The 17,210-nt window shown below is 53.1% G+C and overlaps 1 protein-coding gene across 2 annotated transcripts in view; it reads right to left on the reverse strand.

Moving 5' to 3' along the window:
* Nucleotides 1-3,832: 3,832 nt before the first annotated feature.
* Mvb12b (multivesicular body subunit 12B) overlaps nt 3,833-17,210 on the reverse strand; it is a 158,641-nt gene continuing 145,263 nt past the window's right edge. The window contains exon 10 of one of the 2 annotated variants that reach the window (XM_017591884.3): nt 3,833-7,314. In XM_017591884.3, the coding sequence (XP_017447373.1) occupies nt 7,228-7,314 (87 nt within the window). In that variant the 3' untranslated portion in view covers nt 3,833-7,227. The remainder of the gene's footprint in view (nt 7,315-17,210) is intronic. The other variant, NM_001271232.1, reaches the window with a different exon arrangement.

Genomic DNA, 17,210 nt, shown 5'->3' on the forward strand with positions numbered 1-17,210 from the left:
AAGAGCGTGTCAGATCCCTTGGAGATGGACTTACATGTAGGTGTGTGTTGGGGATCAGACTCAGGAGATCTCAGTTTTCTTCAAGAGATTATGCACTCTCAACTCTAAGCTATCTCTCCAGCCCCAAGTTTTTCTTTTAGCATTTTTACTATTATTTGCAGTGGTATTATTATTATTATTATTATTATTATTATTATTATTACTATTACTACTGCTGGTACTGGGAATTGAACCCATGGCCTCACCTATGCTAGGTAAGTACTCTCTCACTGAGCTATACCCTCAGCTCCAGTGTTCCTAAAAGATTATACTTTAATTATTGTGTGTCTGTGTGTCTGCCTGTTATGTAGGATATGTCTGCATTTGTAGATGCCCTCAGAGGCCAGTGGCATTAGACCCTCTAAAGCTGGAGTTAGTTCCCTTTTTTATACATTTATTTATTTAATTTAATTTTATTTATATGAGTACACTGTCGCTGTCTTCAGACACACAGAAGAGGGTATCAGATCCCATTACAGATGGTTGTGAGCCACCATGTGGTTGCTGGGAATTGAACTCAGGACCTCTGAAAGAGCAGTCAGTGCTCTTATCCGCTGAGCCATCTCTCCAGCCCTGTCAGTTTTCTTGAGACAGGGTCTTACCGAACAACCCGAGTGGTCTAGAACTTCCTGTGTAGCTCAGGCTGATCCTAAACTCTTGCTCCTTCTGCCCTGGACTGGTTGGTTGATTGTGTTATGAATGGGGTACCTGGGGCAGAGGAAGTCTGTTCACCTCCTAAGAGCCAAGAAGCATTGAGGCTGAGAGGGAGAGGAAGCTCCCACCACTCCCTCAGGTGTACATCCTTAATAACCTACTTCCTCCGACTTCCTGAAGGTCTTAAACAGGCTGGCAACCAAGCTGTGAACTCGTGGGCTTCTGAGGGCTTTGAAGATCCAGACCACAACTGGGGAAGTGTGGTGCCTTAGGCAACTTCATCTAAGCTGCACTTGGAAACCACCTGCCTGGAAGCAGGACCCCTGGGCTTCCTGCCTGCTGCACAGGTTCTCGTTTGATCTCTGGGTGAGGGTCTACGGAGGGAGTCTGAGGAGTTTTTAAGACTCCCAGTGGCGGCTCAGTTGACTGTCTTGTGCTCCTCCTGTGGGCATGTCTTAGGCCATCCCAGGGGTCAGTCAGGGGATCCAGACCCTCCGAACCTTCTTCTGCCTCAGCCCTACCATTTCCAAGGGCTGCTTCTGGCCACGGCTCCCACGTCTGAGGTGTGAGAGAGGGGAAATGGGAGCACAGGTTCAGCAGCTGACATCCTTCCTCCACAGCCCTGTATTTTCCCAAACCTTCTTAAGAGTTTCCACCTAAGGCCAGATGGGAAATAGCAGAACCAGGAATCAGAGCCCCGAGCAGGATTAGATTAGGTTCTGTGGTTCATTAGCCTTATGCTGTCTTTCTTCCCATTGCTGGCTGTCAGGTAGAGCATGTGAAGCCAAGGCCAGCATCTTTACCACTATGCCACTGAGGCCTGGCAAGCTTGGAGCCATGCTGGGGCCAGGGCGGCAAGCCTGTCAAGGCCTATGGTCTCTCTGGGACACATCAAGACTAGCGGAGAGACCACCGAGGGACCTGATGGTACCAGTGAGGTCCATCCTTCCTTGACTTCTAACATCTGCTCACCGCTTCTGTCCACCGCCATGAGCATTCCAAGAGACGTACACAAAGAACATTATGGACGCTGCTACTTTCAAGACCTGCAGCAGGGGAGGAAATAGTAAACATGGCCTGGTCCCTCCTCTAGGGACACAGGACAAGAGCAGAGCACCCAGCGGTGCAGAGCAGTGGCACGTGGATGCTCAGGGTGGGCTCTGGTGGTTTGAGGCGGAGAACCAATACCTTTGCCACAGAGTGTGACAAGGCAAGTCTTGAAGGATGGCGAGGTGTTTCCCCGGCAGCAGTGTGGGGAAATGCATCCTTGGTAGAAGGAATGGACCACGCAAAGACCAGGAGGCATCTCAGAGTCTGGGGGTGGGGAGTGGGGAGGGGTTACATGAGATTTAGCAGGGCCATCGGCAGGAGTGTGTCAGGTCTGGGAGGGGGACTAGGCCTCTGAAAGACGCAGGCTTCCTTCTTAGGGTGAGGGAGAGTGAGACAGTGAGAGTAGGGGTCCCCCTGGGAAGATAAACAAAGGAACAGAGGGTGGGGTAACTCATCTCTGCAGGGGAGGGTTTCTAAGAGATGTTACAGCTCAGGGGAAGAATGTTAGGCCAGCCAGTGCTGTAGCCAGAAGATGAGCTTTAGATTAAGGGTTGTCCCGTAGCTGACCTTCCAGGCCCTGGGACTCAGGATTTGGGATGAGAACCGAGACTGCAATCTCAGAGGTCACGTTAGCTTCCTTGTGCTATGAAAACACATCTGAAATTTGTTGACTCTCAGGGGGTTCAGATTAAATAGTATTATAGCCTTTCAGCTCTGTTGCTTTGGGCTGGGGTGATGCAGAAGGGGTGACTGAGGGGAGCCGCTCAGGCTTAGGCCAGGGAGGAAGGGGAAGGTGGAGACAGGTTACAGGTCCAAGGGCAGGCCCAGGGACCAAGTGTCTTCACGTAGGCCCTGTTCTTGTTTCATGATCTCCCGACAGCTCATCAGATGGCAAGCACACCAGTGGGTTAGGCCCTTGTGGGCCTTGCACTTCAGGAGAGTGAACTGAGAAGATGGTCACCTCAACTTTGGGACACTTGAAATTCAAATCATAACCATGCCCACGTGCTTGTGGGTGCCATGGTCGCTGGGGTGGGGAGAGTGGGAAGCTGCCAGGTGCCCGTGTGGTGGCTGATGAGTGAGAGTTGGTAGCCGCGTCTGCGTGGGTCCATGTACCAGCTCCTGGCTTGCCCACCTCTCCATCCTGGCCTAGGTTGGAGGGCATGGGGATACATCTGGCCCCGGTGTCAGGACTCATTCTGTCTCTCCCAAGTGGTGGTTAAGGCCCCTGCCTCCCATGACCCAGGAACTACTTGTATTTACTCCCTGGTGTCTCAGATGCAGGGCGCAGGAGGAGGTTCCCGTTCTTCACAGGCCCCAGAGTGGGGCCTCCATGTCACTCAGTCACGCTCTCCACATGCTGGCCCTCATGTCATCTCCCTCCCAAGGGAGGGAGACCTTCATTCTGTCCTATGAGTGCCATTAACCCACAGAGTCAGAACCAGAATCCAGACCTGGTGGGGAAGGACTTTGCAGTGTGGGAAAAGATTCGTAGATGGAAGGCTGGGTTTGGAAAGCGGAGCGTGCCGGTCTGAGGTGCACCTAAGTTTTGGAGAAGCAAAGATTACCATTCTAGCTCCTCCCCACTGCGACTGCAGTGTGCTAAGCTGCAGGCAGCCAGGCAGCTGTGAGAAGGATCTAGAGATGTGGAGGTCACAGCCAAGAGGAGGGGAGGCAGACGCTGTGATAATGAAACTGTGGGCCCCGCACAAGGAGCCTCTGTGTGTGTGGGACCCACAACCTCCTCTGCAGGTTTAGGGTGGCAGGTGGCATCGTGTTGCGGGGGAGCAGTCAAAACAGGCCCAAAGCCAGGAGCTTCGTCCTGAGGCCCAGAAATCAGACAGGGGTAGAAGGAGCCTTGCTGTTCTCTTGGCTACTGGGGTTTCTCTCAGGAGCTTCGAGGGCCATGGATGTCAGTGGTCCTGAAGCCCTCCAGTGTCTGGCCAGCTCCTTCTGAAAGGATAGGAAAGTGGCTACCTGGCCCCCAGGAGCCCTGGAAAGCAGGAGGGGTAGTTTGCAGCTGGCCAGAGGGCCTCCTCTGAGCGACACTGACCTCTGGTGGCTTAAAAAATAACAGCAGATGGAGAAACGAGGTTAAAACAAACATTTATTTAACAAATTATATTAAGATACAGTCACACAGTGAGACCTCCCTTTGCTAAGCAGTCACCTTGAATAAATACACAGGAGGCAGCTGTGCCTGGGGTCCTCGTCCCAGCGGCTCACAGGAGAACAAAGCCTGCTCTCCTGGTGCAGTGGCCGCAGTTGCTCAAGGGCGCATGCCTAGAGCAGGTGGAGAAAGCTGGGCTGCCCTGATGTGTGGGGTCACCTGAGAGGGAGCTGGGTACAGGAACGGGAGCCCAGCTTCTTTATCGGGCTCTGGGGCTCCGTTGGACACAAACCAATTCTGTGAATTCTGCCCTTCATGGCCCGGTGGCACATGGAGGCCCTTTTCTACCTGCTCCTGGGCCAGGAGTCCATAAATTCAGCAAGAGATGCTCTCAGGCTGGGAAGCTCTCAGGTGTAGGTGGGGGGCACACAGGACAATCAGACTATCGGCCTGACCCAAGCCCAGAACCCATGCCGTGGTGTGATGAAATCTCCACGGCCAAAGGAAGCCCACAGGGGTGGACACAGAGGCCAGGTGCTTGGCCCAGGGGCTTCGGGTCAGATTCTGTCTATGCCCCAGGCTCTTCTTGTGACAGGACAAAGAGCACCCATTGTTGGGCTTGTTTGGGGGGTGACAGGAAATGTGCTTAAGACCACCAAGCCCAGTGGAAGGGAGAGTATGTGTGCTCAGTACCTCAGTCTCCTTGCTGGACGTCCTGACCTTGGCCACAGGCTGCTAACCACCAGGGAGAAGGGTCATGGCTCTAACCTGCTTCCCCCAAGGAGAGTGAGGCTTTCACCTCTCCACGTGGCAGAGAGTTAGGCTGACATGAATTCTTAGGTTTGGTCTTATGATACATTTGCAAGTGAACCTGGAGTCCCTCACCCCCTCCCCCGCCCCCCACCACACCTTGTCACCCTTGTGCCATTTTCAAGGCCCTTAGGAAGGAACCAACTTTTCAGTGTGGGGATAGCGGGGACAGGGAACTGTGCTCTGGTTAGCCATTTCAGGAGAGATGTACGTGCTTGGCAGCAGTTGTGGGACATGCTGGTGGGGTGTGGGGAGGAGACCCACAGACAGGCGACAGCTCTTCATGTCTCCCGGCGAATCCTTGTGCTCATCTCACGGTGCGCCTGCCACATGGTACCCAGAGGCCACTCAGTGCTGCTGTGAGCCACAGCCCTACCTCCCAGACCTGGGTCTGTTGGATTTACACAGGGTGGACATGGGCACGCGCACACACACGACCACTACCATCACCAGAAGACAAGAGACCAGGGGTCGGGTGCAACCTAGAACCTACCATGGACACCAAGTCATCCTCAACACTTCGGGAGCTAGAAGCTGTGGGTGCTACCACATTCAGTCAACGTTCTTCTTCAACTAAGTCTGCAGCGTTCAGAGAGCTCCAACTCAGAGCTTACACTTTGCCCACCTCCCTGGCTGAGTCCTGTGGGGTGCGTGCGTGGGCTGCAGAGTGCGCCTCCTTTCTCCAGGAGACCCCCTCACTTGGCCATCTGGGTCACCGATGAGGGTCCACAGTCTTCAGTTTCGTATTTCCAGGACCTGCAAGGACTGCAGGGGGAAGAGGGGGCCACCTGGCTTCACGTGGGAGGGGTGATTTCCTAACCGGGGGATGGAAAGAGGTGGTCGAAGCGTACGAACTTAAATGAAGTGGTCAGGGGAGTCCAGAGCGCTGTGCCTGACCTTCCCAGGTAACTCAGACTGTGGGTGGTCGTCCCCTTAGTTGGGCCTCAGGTCACACAAGCCACTTGGTTTTACACCAGCAGTGGCAGACACGGGTCCTTGGGATACCCAGCTTGTGGAGCCATCTGGGGTCAGCTTGTTAGCTCCTGTGAGCACCAGCGTGGCATCAGGCTTTGCTGGAGACGCCTATGTTGGGTCTCGGGCACCACCTTGTCATGACCTGTGCTACCTGGAGAATGTGGTGCCCAGAGGCAAGGGTTGATGGGTACCCCATAGGGTGTGCTCACATCTAGGTGACCCCTTCTGACATAGAGATGAAGTACCATCAAGCAGAGAGGCTGGCTGACTGGGGAAGAAGGGTGGTCTACAAAGGACCTGAGGGTCTGGAACAGGAGGGGCTGATGTAGGTTGGTGAGGTATTTTGGGGCCTGCCCCAGCTCATGCCGTCCTGTTGGCTTGTTCTTGCTCCTGATCCTTTTGCACCTTGGGCACCCAGCCGCCTGTGGCTGTCTCTAGAGCTGTAACGGGAGAGGTTTGTACCAGCTGGTGAGTAGTTGCCCATGGCCACCGACCACTGGGCAGATCTTCACATCCACAGATACTCTGGGGAACCAAGGTCAGCCAAGCCCTAAAAGCCAATTGTGGCAAAGCAGGGCATCATGGTGAGGCTGAGAGCTGGGACAGTGGTGACCACTGTTCTCATGGCGACACACGTAGGGTTCAACTTGGCACCTCAGGTTGACACCTGTGAAATGTCCTGGCCCGAATTCAGAGGTCTGGGACAGAAGGACTTTTCAAAACAGCAGATCCCTGGTGGAAGGCGCCTTCTAGACAGGGGGGTGGGTGTGGCTGTGAGGAGTTGGTGCCTTTGCGCCGTGCTCTGTGTCAGTCGCCACCAGGGCAGGGCACCAGGCAGAGGCATATGGAGCGGGGGTTGGCAGGTGGATGTTCCACAGAGGAGCCCTTTGTGGGGATTGGCACCTGTGGCTGGGCACAGCACCCTAGCAGCCAAGTTCCTATCCAGGTAGGCACCCAGTCACCTCCACAGAAAGCAGGGTCCCATCTGTGCTCTCTGGACGTCCAGTGTGTGGAGTGGGGGAAGAGCCCACGGCTGTCTCCAGTGCATCTTAGGCCTGCTTTCTCAGTGCCGTCATGAAATGCCTGGGCCACTTGAGCCTGCTGGCCAGCCGTGCTTGTTCCCAGGTAGCTGGGTCAGACGCCATCAGTGCATCTTGCAGGGTCCTAAGTGAAGCAGTCAACCCTGGAGTCTTCCAGGAGGGAGCTAGTGGCTTTGTGGGATTTCTGTGGTCAGTGATGGTCAGTTGGAGGGTAGCCAGTGAGTGTCACTGGGTGGATGGAGTATGTGCCCAGGCCCTCATGGGTGACTCCAGGTAAGGGAGGAGTTTTCTTTCTTGGTGGGGTAAGTGGTCATCACACAGGAGCCTCTGGTCACTAACAGCACACACATTAGTCACAATTATGAACAACGTTCCCGGGGAGGGAGGGAAGTCTCGTTAGGCGAGCTGATGACCGTATCTGACCAAGCAGCTGCCCAGAGTCTCTTGGTCAGTGAGCAGGGGCAAGCAGAATGGGCAGGTGAGGGAGGGCGTGACTCTCACCCCAGCCACCTCATCAGTAGTCTGGGCACCGGGTAGGCTGTGGGCTCCTCAGGACTGGGGGATCTGCTGGCACCGGGTAGGGCTGGGTGGGAGCCGAGCTGCCGCGCTCTGCTCGGTGCGGAAACTGTACTCGTACTGCAAGAGAGGAAAGAGGCAGCAGTCAAGCCACAGGCCCCCCAGAGAAGGTCCAGCTGAGCAGGTGAGGCTCCTGTGGAGCCTTCGACAGAACCACTGCAGGGTAGGCATCCAGTCTGTCTCTCTCTCTCTCTCTCTCTCTCTCTCTCTCTCTCTCTCTCTCTCTCTCTCCAGACAGAGACAGAGAGGGGATGTGTGTATGAGAAGGGGGGCTCAGGAAGTAAAACTCTCTGCTGTCTCTGCAGGGTGAGACTTGGGCATCAGCAGTGTCCACTACGAGTGCTAATGGAGAACCTTGTACCATGCTGAGAGGCAAGTCCCTTCCTGCTGCTGTCCCTAATGGGGGCTACTGCCAGACTCTTGGAGACAGACTGAGAGTGGACTCCATGCCTGACCGGAAGCCTTTCCCAACCCTCAGGTCCTGGGACTCCTTGCTGTGTACCATCCATGACAGACACCTCAGTGACCCGAGGGCCTTGGAAAGGGCTTCTGGGCTACTCTCACAACCCCTATACTCTTTGTAACCTTTTCTTACAGCATCCAGAGCCTTCCCTGGTGCGGACCCTCACAGTGACACAGACAGACCAAGCAGCAACTGGTGGTGGTGAGGGCATGCTGGTGTGTGTGAGCCTACCTTTGGCCAGCCGCCTGTTGTCATGAGCCAAGAGCCAGTCTGTAGAGGATTATTAACTCTTGTACTGGAAACCCTAACTCTAGAGAGTGAATTCTGGCAGTAAAAGACTCCAAGTCCAGCGTCTTGGGTGGGAGAGGGGCCCTGCCGTTCGCTCACTTGAAGGTGCAGGGGGTGGGGGTGGCATTTGACAACCAAATGTGGGATGAGGGGAGCGGGGCAGGACAGGGTTTCTTATCCTGACAGAGGTGAGGCGGGGTTGTGGGATAGCCTGGGGTGCCCCATTAGGTGAGAAGCATTTATGTCAGTGGTTGCCAAACATATTCAATAGATCAGAAGAGGTGAGTGGTGGAGGCTCTGAACTCGCTCTCCGACAGAGAGGAGGTGCGTGAACTGCCATCTTTGAGCTCCGTCACACAGCACTCCGTCTGTGGAGGAGGGCACGGTCAAACTGTAGCAGGAGAAGCTGCAGACCCCAGTAAGACTGTGTGTCCCCACCAGCCTCACCACACACCCAAAGGGAGCTGCCCTGAGAAAGGAGCTGCTGGGGTCATGACCAAGGAGCCACTCAAGATGGCACCCATGTAACCTGTGAGTCCCGTCTCCCCATTCTGGAGCTTGGTGCACTCACTTCTAAGGTGGGGTGTGGCTAGCCAATTCCAGGGGTGGCACAGGCCCATCCTTGGTGGCAAGCAGTTTCTACTATTCAGCTGGTGGCTATGAGGGGAGCCTGTCAGAGTGCCCACAGCTCCCCCTGCCACGTTCCTATCCCCATGAAGGCACAGGACATCATCCCATCAGCCTAACACCATTTTGTCAGGCTATAGCCAGCTGGCTACCCAAGACGCTTCAGGCAATGGTGACACAACACTGCCACCTGGTGGCTTCTTAGGTGTATGCATGGCAGTGAACAGTAACGTTGGCTTTATCTTACTCTGCTGGATGATGGAGTGGGAGAAGGAATGTTTGGAGGACGGGGGTCATGTTGGGAAGACTGTAAAGGCATAAGTTCTGTGGAATCCTTTGTTCCTAGGGCTCACAGAATAGTGGCAGAGGGGCCCAGGAACTTTCCATATAACCCGGGACTACCTACCACCTCCTAGGGTGGTTGTACAAGGCATAGGTCCAAGCAAGGGCACTTCCTGGAACAGGGGCCTTTCCCAGGGAAGAGCAAAACCATGGAACGGCAGAGGGGTGGGGGGCTTAACGGTAGAGGCTTGAGGGTGGAGGGCCCAGGGGCTATTCCCAATAGGACATCAGGACAGCAGTTCAGACAGGAGGTACAGGCTGGGAAGAGGACAGGGATGTAGTTTTGCTGGTGGTGGGAGAGAGTCCCCAGGAGTGTCCAGGGGAAGAGACAGTGTGTGTATGTGTGTGTGTGTGTGTGTGTGTGTGTGTGTGTGTGTGTGTGTAGAGGTAGCTGGACCACAGTGACAACAGCATGCAGTCAGAAGACAAAGAGGATAGGTCTATACCCTTGGGGTGGGGGTTGGAGGTCCTGGGGGTGGCATGAGAGGTGACACCCCGGGGTGAGATACAGTGGATCCTGACCAGCCCTGGGCTAGCTGGGATTCGATTTTGAGTGGTGGTCATGGGGTCTGGGGTGAGTCTGAAATATGCATTTTCTAGTGGCTTCTAGGTGACTGGATGTTGGGGTCAAATCTGAGAGCCAGCCTGACCAATCCTGTGACCAACATGACCATGGAGTGAGGCAGGGAGGGTAGGAGTGGAGTGGGAGGGCCAGAGGCTAGACCATGGTGGTCAGTGGGTAAGGGTGTACCCGCAAAACAGGAACTAAGGACAGGGAGGGTAGGGTTCCCTACTTTGGAATCCAGGGGTGAGATGCAGTGATTCTCGGTTGGGGAAGGAAAAGGCCCACGTGCCAGCAGGGTCAGGGCTGGAGACACTGCTTGAGCTGTCTTGCTACCATTTCAGAAGAGGCCCTGCTGTGCCCAGCTCCTAGGGCAGAAGGTGGCCATTTCAGAAGCATGCTCTGCTGTGGGCTCCCAGGGTGGGAGGAAGCCCCCCGGGCAGTGGAACTTTCTTCATTTAATGCTGGCTGGCTGGCCTGGCCCCAGAACACCCTAGGCTGATTGGCACTGGGCACTGCATGTAGATGGGAGCTGCAGATTCCTGGGTAGTGGGCGGGGGAGCATGGCTGACCAGACAGTGGAACCTCCATGCCTGTGGTGGCTGGGCATAGGAGTGGGTCTCTGGGTAGGGCTAGGGCCCGCCATCCAGTTCATCCTTTCTCTTACACGTTGGCTTGGCATGGAGAAGGGAATTGCATGCACACACTTGTCTTTTCCTGCACTGTGTAGCCCAAGCACCCAGAGACCCTTGGGGCTGACACAACACACAGACAGCCCCCCCCCACTTCCCTAGAGTTTTTTCCTTTTTAGGTTATCTTGGCTGGAAAAAGTCACCACCCCCACTCTTGTTTTCCCTAATTCCCCAAATGAAATTTCAACATATGTCTCCCGACATAATCCCCCGTAGGCTGTGGATAACCTTCCCACAGACGATGTCCTCCACCGCAGATTCTTCGTCCCCAAAATGTTTGCCCAAGAGACTAGGGCCGCTTCTGCAAGCCCTTTCACTCCCTTGGGCAAACAAAGAGTACCTTTGAAGGTGGATTTGAGCCTGGGTCTGTTTACTCAAGACATTAGTCTCCTGCATAAGGAAAACCTGCACTTGAGTACAAACAGCAAATCCTTTTTGAATTAAAAATATTTTCAATTAAAAAGCATTTGGTGTGCAGAGCCCAGTCCAGCTGAGCAGTGAAGGGCAGGGTGCCCTCTGGTGGACACAGTCTGTCATCGCAACTGCACTGCTGGCCTGGCCTAGGAAAGAGATATCACTGTCAGAGGCTCTGTAGGGGACTTTCCCAGAGCCCCAGGACCTTGTACTAAGACAGCCTTAGTCCTCTTGGGCAGACAGGGCAGACAGTGGGTCACAATTTCCACAAGCCCTTGCTTGCCACGATACCAGCATTGTGTTAGGAGGAGGTGATGGCATCATAGAAGCTAGGTCACTGCAGCCTCCAGGAAAAGGGGTGACTAGCTTCTCTTGCCACTCACAGGGGAGCTGTGGGAGGCATTGGGATGATTTGTGCCAACACACCTAGCAGTGCTTGTGCCAAAGAGGCAGAGATGGGGAAGGCAGTGCCATTTATGAAAGGTCTGGGTCCTTTTAATGGTTGGTGAGGGGAGGCACGCCTGACACAGAAGTGCTTGCTACCTGCCAAGGGGGCAGTGGTGGAGGTGGGCTGGTAAGCACACGTTGTATCTGCCCTGGCCTCCTCCTCTCCTGATCCAGTGCCAGTCATATCCACCAGGGGACAAGGAAGACAGGGACAGGAAGGTTTCTTTCTACACTATACTCTGCAGATGGGAAGCGAGTTGTGTGTGTGTGTGTGTGTGTGTGTGTGTGTGTGTGTGTGGGTGTCCCGACATCCTGAGACCCCAGAGTGGGCCAGGGCCAGCACTGTCACAGAGGGACACCTGGACAGGTGTCATGCCCACCCCTGATGGGCTGCAGTAGGACATGGGGCCAGGTGACAGCCAGAGCAGAAGCAGGTTGCAAGGCACCAGGTCATAGAACGCACTGGACGAGTGTGGGCCAGTCTGGGGCCCCGGTAGGGGCATGCATGTAGGGCCAGAACATGTACAGAGATGGTTCAGGGGTGGGGAACAGTGAGGGAAGGCTCAGACGACCTAATACCAGGGTAAAGGGAACAGAAGAGGCTAGACCAGGCAGCCCAGGATAGCTATGAATTCATTCTAGAACAAAAAAAAATCAATTTATGAAAACATCATGATATAGTTCACTTACTATTAGTTTTTAAAGACAAGGTTCCTCTGTGTAGCCCTGGCTAGCCTGGAATTTACTATATAGACCAGGCTGGCTCCAAATTCACAGAGATCTGCCTGCTTCTGAAGTGCTGGTATCAATGGCGTGCACCACCATCCCTAGATCAAGTTTTTAAGTTGTTTTGGACTCAATCATGCTGTTCTTGAGGATGAGCTTCGTAAATGACTGTGTGGCTCAGAGACGTTGAAAGGCTGGACACGGCAGCCCATCTGCTTCCCTTGGGCTATTCTGTCATCCCCCACCTTCGAGGCACTGCCATAGCCTGAACTCAAACCGGTATCCCATTTGTAAATACATTCTCAGTCCCCAGCCCTTCCTCACCCACAGCTCAACCTTCAGTGAACCCCCATTCTGCAAGGCGCCCTTTCCATTCTGGGCTTCATGTTCTTCAAGCTGTGTCTTAGATCTGGGGTTCAACCCTGGGGAAGGACTGGAGCGGGCCTGCTGTGGGCTGGCCTGCTGTGGGCGGGCCTGCTGCACTGCTTTCCTGGGATGGGCTAGCTTAGACTTTGCATCTGCCTTCTAACAAGAACTCTAGATATTCTACTCAGCAGCCCAGGCCAGGAACTTCTGGACGCAAACGACAGAGAGGAGAAGGACTCGAGTCCATGTCTTGGCAATGTTTTCTACGCGAGTCTGTGTCCCCTGCTTCTTAGACATGGGCAGACTGGGTGAAAGCAAGGCCCAGCAAGACTGTCAGAGGCAAAGCGGGGAGCTAGGCTCCTAATGGGGCAGGATGGCCAGCACCATGGCAGCGAGCACACCGGCTCTGTCCTTTCTCCATGTGGACTCAGCAGAGACACACACTACCTGACTCCCATGGAGTGACCGTCGGCCTCCATGCCTCTCCTGGAGTGAGGTGTACACTTCCTAGCTGGGCAGAGGATTAAAGCTGCCACATCACGGCAGCAGCAATATCACTGTCAACGGGGACACATCATGCAGCAAGGTGAAAAGTTCTGAACTATGACTATTAAAAGTTGAGAATGAAAGACAGGCAGGGGATCCACACAGCTGAGAGAGAACAGGGGAGCAAGCTTCCTCAAAGGACACAAATAGCCTTCTCTTGCTGTGGTCCCAAGGGCAGGCACCTGTGGGTGTCACCTGCTTGTTAGGGAGGCCTAGGGATTGGGCAGGACTGTGGGAGATGTGCGTGTGTGTATGTGTGTATGCATGTGTGTGTGCGTGTGTGTGCGCGAGCGTGCGGAAATGGAAACCACAGCTGTGGTTGGGATGGCATTTCAGAATTCACGAGAACATCATCAACAACAACAACAACAAAAGGCTGTCTGTAATGCCCCCTCCTCTAGGTTATTGCAGAAAACACTCGAAGAGACACTGCCTTCCAGGTAGGGAATGCAAAGCCACCTGGGATGTCCTGTCCCACTTCATCTTTGTTACAATGCTCACGTTTGTCACCTCTGCCTGGCAACTTTTTCCAGCTCTGCTTGGGGGATTGCTGTACTTCAACATGTGGGATAAAAGTCCCAGAAACCAGAAGAAAAAAATTGGAAATCCTCCTTTGAAGGACTAGCAAAAACCAACCATTCACCTCAATTCTGGTTCTGCACAAGTAGGCGTGTTGATGACGTAACCCTGCCAGAGAATTCGGACTTGGAGCCCATCTCTGCTGTGGCTACGATTCCACAGCTCCAGGCCACCATGCTGACAGACTGTGGTAGCCACTCTCAGGTGCTGCTGCCTCCATAAAACTCAAAAGATGGAGCAGTGGTTCTCACCTGTGGGCTGCAACCCTCTCTCTCTCTGTGGGCAAACCTCTCCCTCAAAAAATGTTTACATATGATTCATAACAGTAGCAGGATTACAGTTATGAGTAGCAATGAGATTTTCATGGTTGGGGGGTCACCGTGACAGGAGGAACTGTATTAAAGTGCCACAGCGCTGGGAAGACTGAGGAAGATACTCAGTCATTAAGAGAACTGAGTTTGGATCCCAGCACCCACACTGGGTGGCTTGTGGTTCATAACTCCAGCTCCATGGAGTCCGATTCCATCTTCTGGCCCTCAAGTGCACCCTCACACACATGGCAGAGGCAAAATACAAAACTCCTTTTAAAGACAGTGGGGACTCGGCATGGTGCCCCATGTTAATATGCAGGGAGGAAACGCAGCCGTGTCCACAGGTGGTCCACACCCGTCTCAATGAGATTATGCAGGGAAGAGAAACACGTGGCCAACTCTCAAACAGGAGAAAAGAAAACACACAGGGTAACATAACGACCACTAAACAGGCCTGGGGACCTGCAAGAGTCAGCTCAGGGGAAGGGTACACCAGGAAGGGGACAGGGCAGTGTCTGGGCTGTTGTCTGTGGTGAGGTGACAAGGAGGAGAGGTCTGCTCTAGAAGCACAGGAGCTTTCTCTATACACAGGACAGATGAGCCAGCACAAGCAACAGCCCTGCTGACAGGAGCCACGGAGACACAGGACACCCAGTCATGTCCTGAAAACAAATGGGAGGGGACTGGGCATGGGGCTTAGTCAGTACAGTGCTGGCCCAGCATGCACAAAGGCCTGGGTTTGATCCCTCGCACAGTAGAAACCAGGCATGGTGCTGCATGCCTGTAACCTAGCACTGGGAAGTAAAGACAAGAGGACCATTAGCTGAAGGTCATCCTCAGCTGGCAGAGTTTAAGAACAGCCTGGGCTACTTGAGACCCCATCTCAAAAGAACAACAAAAAGAAACACATGAGAATTCATTAAAGAAAACTCTTTGGCTTCCCATCGGCCAGTATGCAAAGACCCAGGTAAGCAGGTGGACAGGAATGTAAAATGTCTGTTAGCCATCCTATTACCCACGAGTTCAGTGCAGTTTTAACAAAAACAGAACTTGGGGCTCTTTAGGGCAGGGCTCTCCACAGTCTCATTCTCAGCAGGTTCAGTGCTTGGTGGTTCTTGTTATTACAGTAACAAGATTGGGGGATTCAGACTCCTCCCTCTTAGGGAGAACCCCTCCCCTCTCAGGCAGACACCCCCCCTCAGGCGGATCCCTCCCCTTTCAGGCAAATGGTGAGATGGCTTAACAGGTAAAGGCGCTTGCTACCAAGTCTGATGACCTGAGTTCTATCCCTAGGACCCACATGGTGGAAAGCTGCAAATTGTCCTCTGCCCTCTGTATGCATACACCCAAAATAAATAACACACTGAAAACCACTGATGGAAGATGGGCCGGTGGTGGCACACGTCTGTAATTCTAGTTTTCTGAGGTGGAGGCAGGAGATTCATGAGTTTAAGGCCAGCTTGGACTGTATATCGGGACCCTCTCTCAAAATAAAACAAGACAACAAGAGTTTGTGCAATCGCCCCTTGTCGGAGGGTTGGATGCTTTGGATGGAATAATCAGGCCTCTCATTAGGAAAATCCCAGGGGCGCACAGAGGGAACTCAGCTAACCCACTGTATGTGAGAGCATAGCACAGAGCAAGAGAGAGAACAGAAGGCATGGGAGAAGCCCCAAGGTGCACCTGGGAAGATGGGAAAAGATCACATAGAGAGCTCGCAGAAGAAAAAGATCGGAAAACTGCCTAAACCTTAGAAATAAAGCCAGCTCTTTTCTTTCCAGTACATGCCAAATGGATCAAGGAGTGGTAAGTGTTTAATATTTTAGTTTTTAAAAATATAAAATACAGAAGGGAATGCGGTGGTTTTTTGTTATAAGAATGCCATGAATACAGAATCCAAAGCATTTCCCCAGCCCCAAGGTTGCCATCTTTAAAGCATAAAGGGCTCATAAAAATAAGAGGGGAGGAGTTTGGCTGAGAGGGGTGGGGTCTGACTGAGAGGGGAGGGGTCATCCTGAGATGGGTGGGGTCTGACTGAGAGGGTAAGCTCCTCCTTGCAGTCAATAACAAAAACTACCAAGCACTGAATGGGCAAAGAATAAGGGACTGGAGAGCCCAGTGCTAAGGGGACATTTGTGTCACACCGCTCAGTGAGGCTCTGGGGTCTTGGAGGAGGAGGGGACTGAAAGACTTCTAAGAGCCTGCAGTCGGGACTGGAGAGGTGGCCCGGCAGTGAGGAATGTACACTGCTCTCACAGAGGACCCGAGTTCTGTGGTGCTGTTCCCAGCTTAAGTTGGGTGGCTCACGGCTGCCTTTAACTCCAGCTCCAGGGGGATCTGGCGCCTTCGGCTTCTTCGGGTGCACTCACATGCATACGCCTACACTCATCCCCCACCACACAACTAAAAATAAATTCCTAAAAAATAAATAAAAGCAGCCAGAGGCCCTCGATAACATCAAGACAACGGTGTTACCCAGGCACCAGGCTAGATGAACATGAGCTCACAACAATTGTGATGGTATGGTAAGACGAGTGCAAACTCCAGTCAGACAGAATCCTTACGTCAGGGGTTAAGGTGGACACGAAATCCCACTCCGAGATGAAAAAATATTGATAATTGATAGCTGCTGGGAGGGGGAGAGACTTCATCGATGTGACCTCTCGTGGGATGACCACATACTAGGGCAGACTCAAATGTCACCGAAGGCTAGTTGGGTAGCACAAACAGACTCAAGGAAAAAACAAAACAAAACCAGAAAACAAAAAATCAGAAATCTCAAAGTTGGGTGGGGAGGGTGAAAATGGACGGGGGATTGGGTTTGAATATATTCAAAATATATCATCTGAAAATTTCAAAGAATTAATAAAAATATTACTAAAAAGCACTGAAAAAGGAAAAAAAGTTAGAGACATGATTCTCAACCTGTGGGTCGCGACCCCTTTGGGGGACTCGAACAATCTTCTCACAGGAGTCATACATATAAGATATCCTGCAAATCAAATATTTACTTTATTATTTATAATAGTTGCAGGATACAGTTATGAAGTAGCAACAAAATAATTTTATGGTTGGGGTCAGCACAACATGGGGAACGGTAGGTATTGAAGGATCGCAGCATTGGGAAAGTTGAGAACCACAGGCTTAGGGGGTAGGGTTTGCTGTGTGCATATGAAAACCCGGGTTTGGATCCCCAGAACTCACACAGCCAGGCTTGCCAATGTGCCCTGCAAGGCCCATACTGTGCAGGAGTGTCCCTGGGTCTTACAGGCCAGCTGCACTAGACAGCAGCTCCAGGCTCAGTGAGAGACCTTATCTCAAACGCTAGGTGGAGGGTGACGGAGGGGGCACTTGATGCTGACCTCTCAACTCTGCACAGATCGCTGCATGGGTGAATGTATCCCCATGCACCCCGAGGAGGGGAAAGGTGAGGAAAAGGGAGGGGTGAGTATTCCATAAGCTGTAGGGAGCCAGGAGCAACACGTAAGCAAGCAGTGGACAGCCAATGATGACAACAGACCAGTGTGGGGACCGTGGGGACCGCCACCTTTAGCACAGTCTCCAGGCTCAGTTGGAATGTAGAGAAAGCTAGC

The sequence above is a fragment of the Rattus norvegicus genome, chromosome 3 (genome assembly GCF_036323735.1).
Source record: "Rattus norvegicus strain BN/NHsdMcwi chromosome 3, GRCr8, whole genome shotgun sequence".
Classification (NCBI taxonomy): domain Eukaryota; kingdom Metazoa; phylum Chordata; class Mammalia; order Rodentia; family Muridae; genus Rattus; species Rattus norvegicus.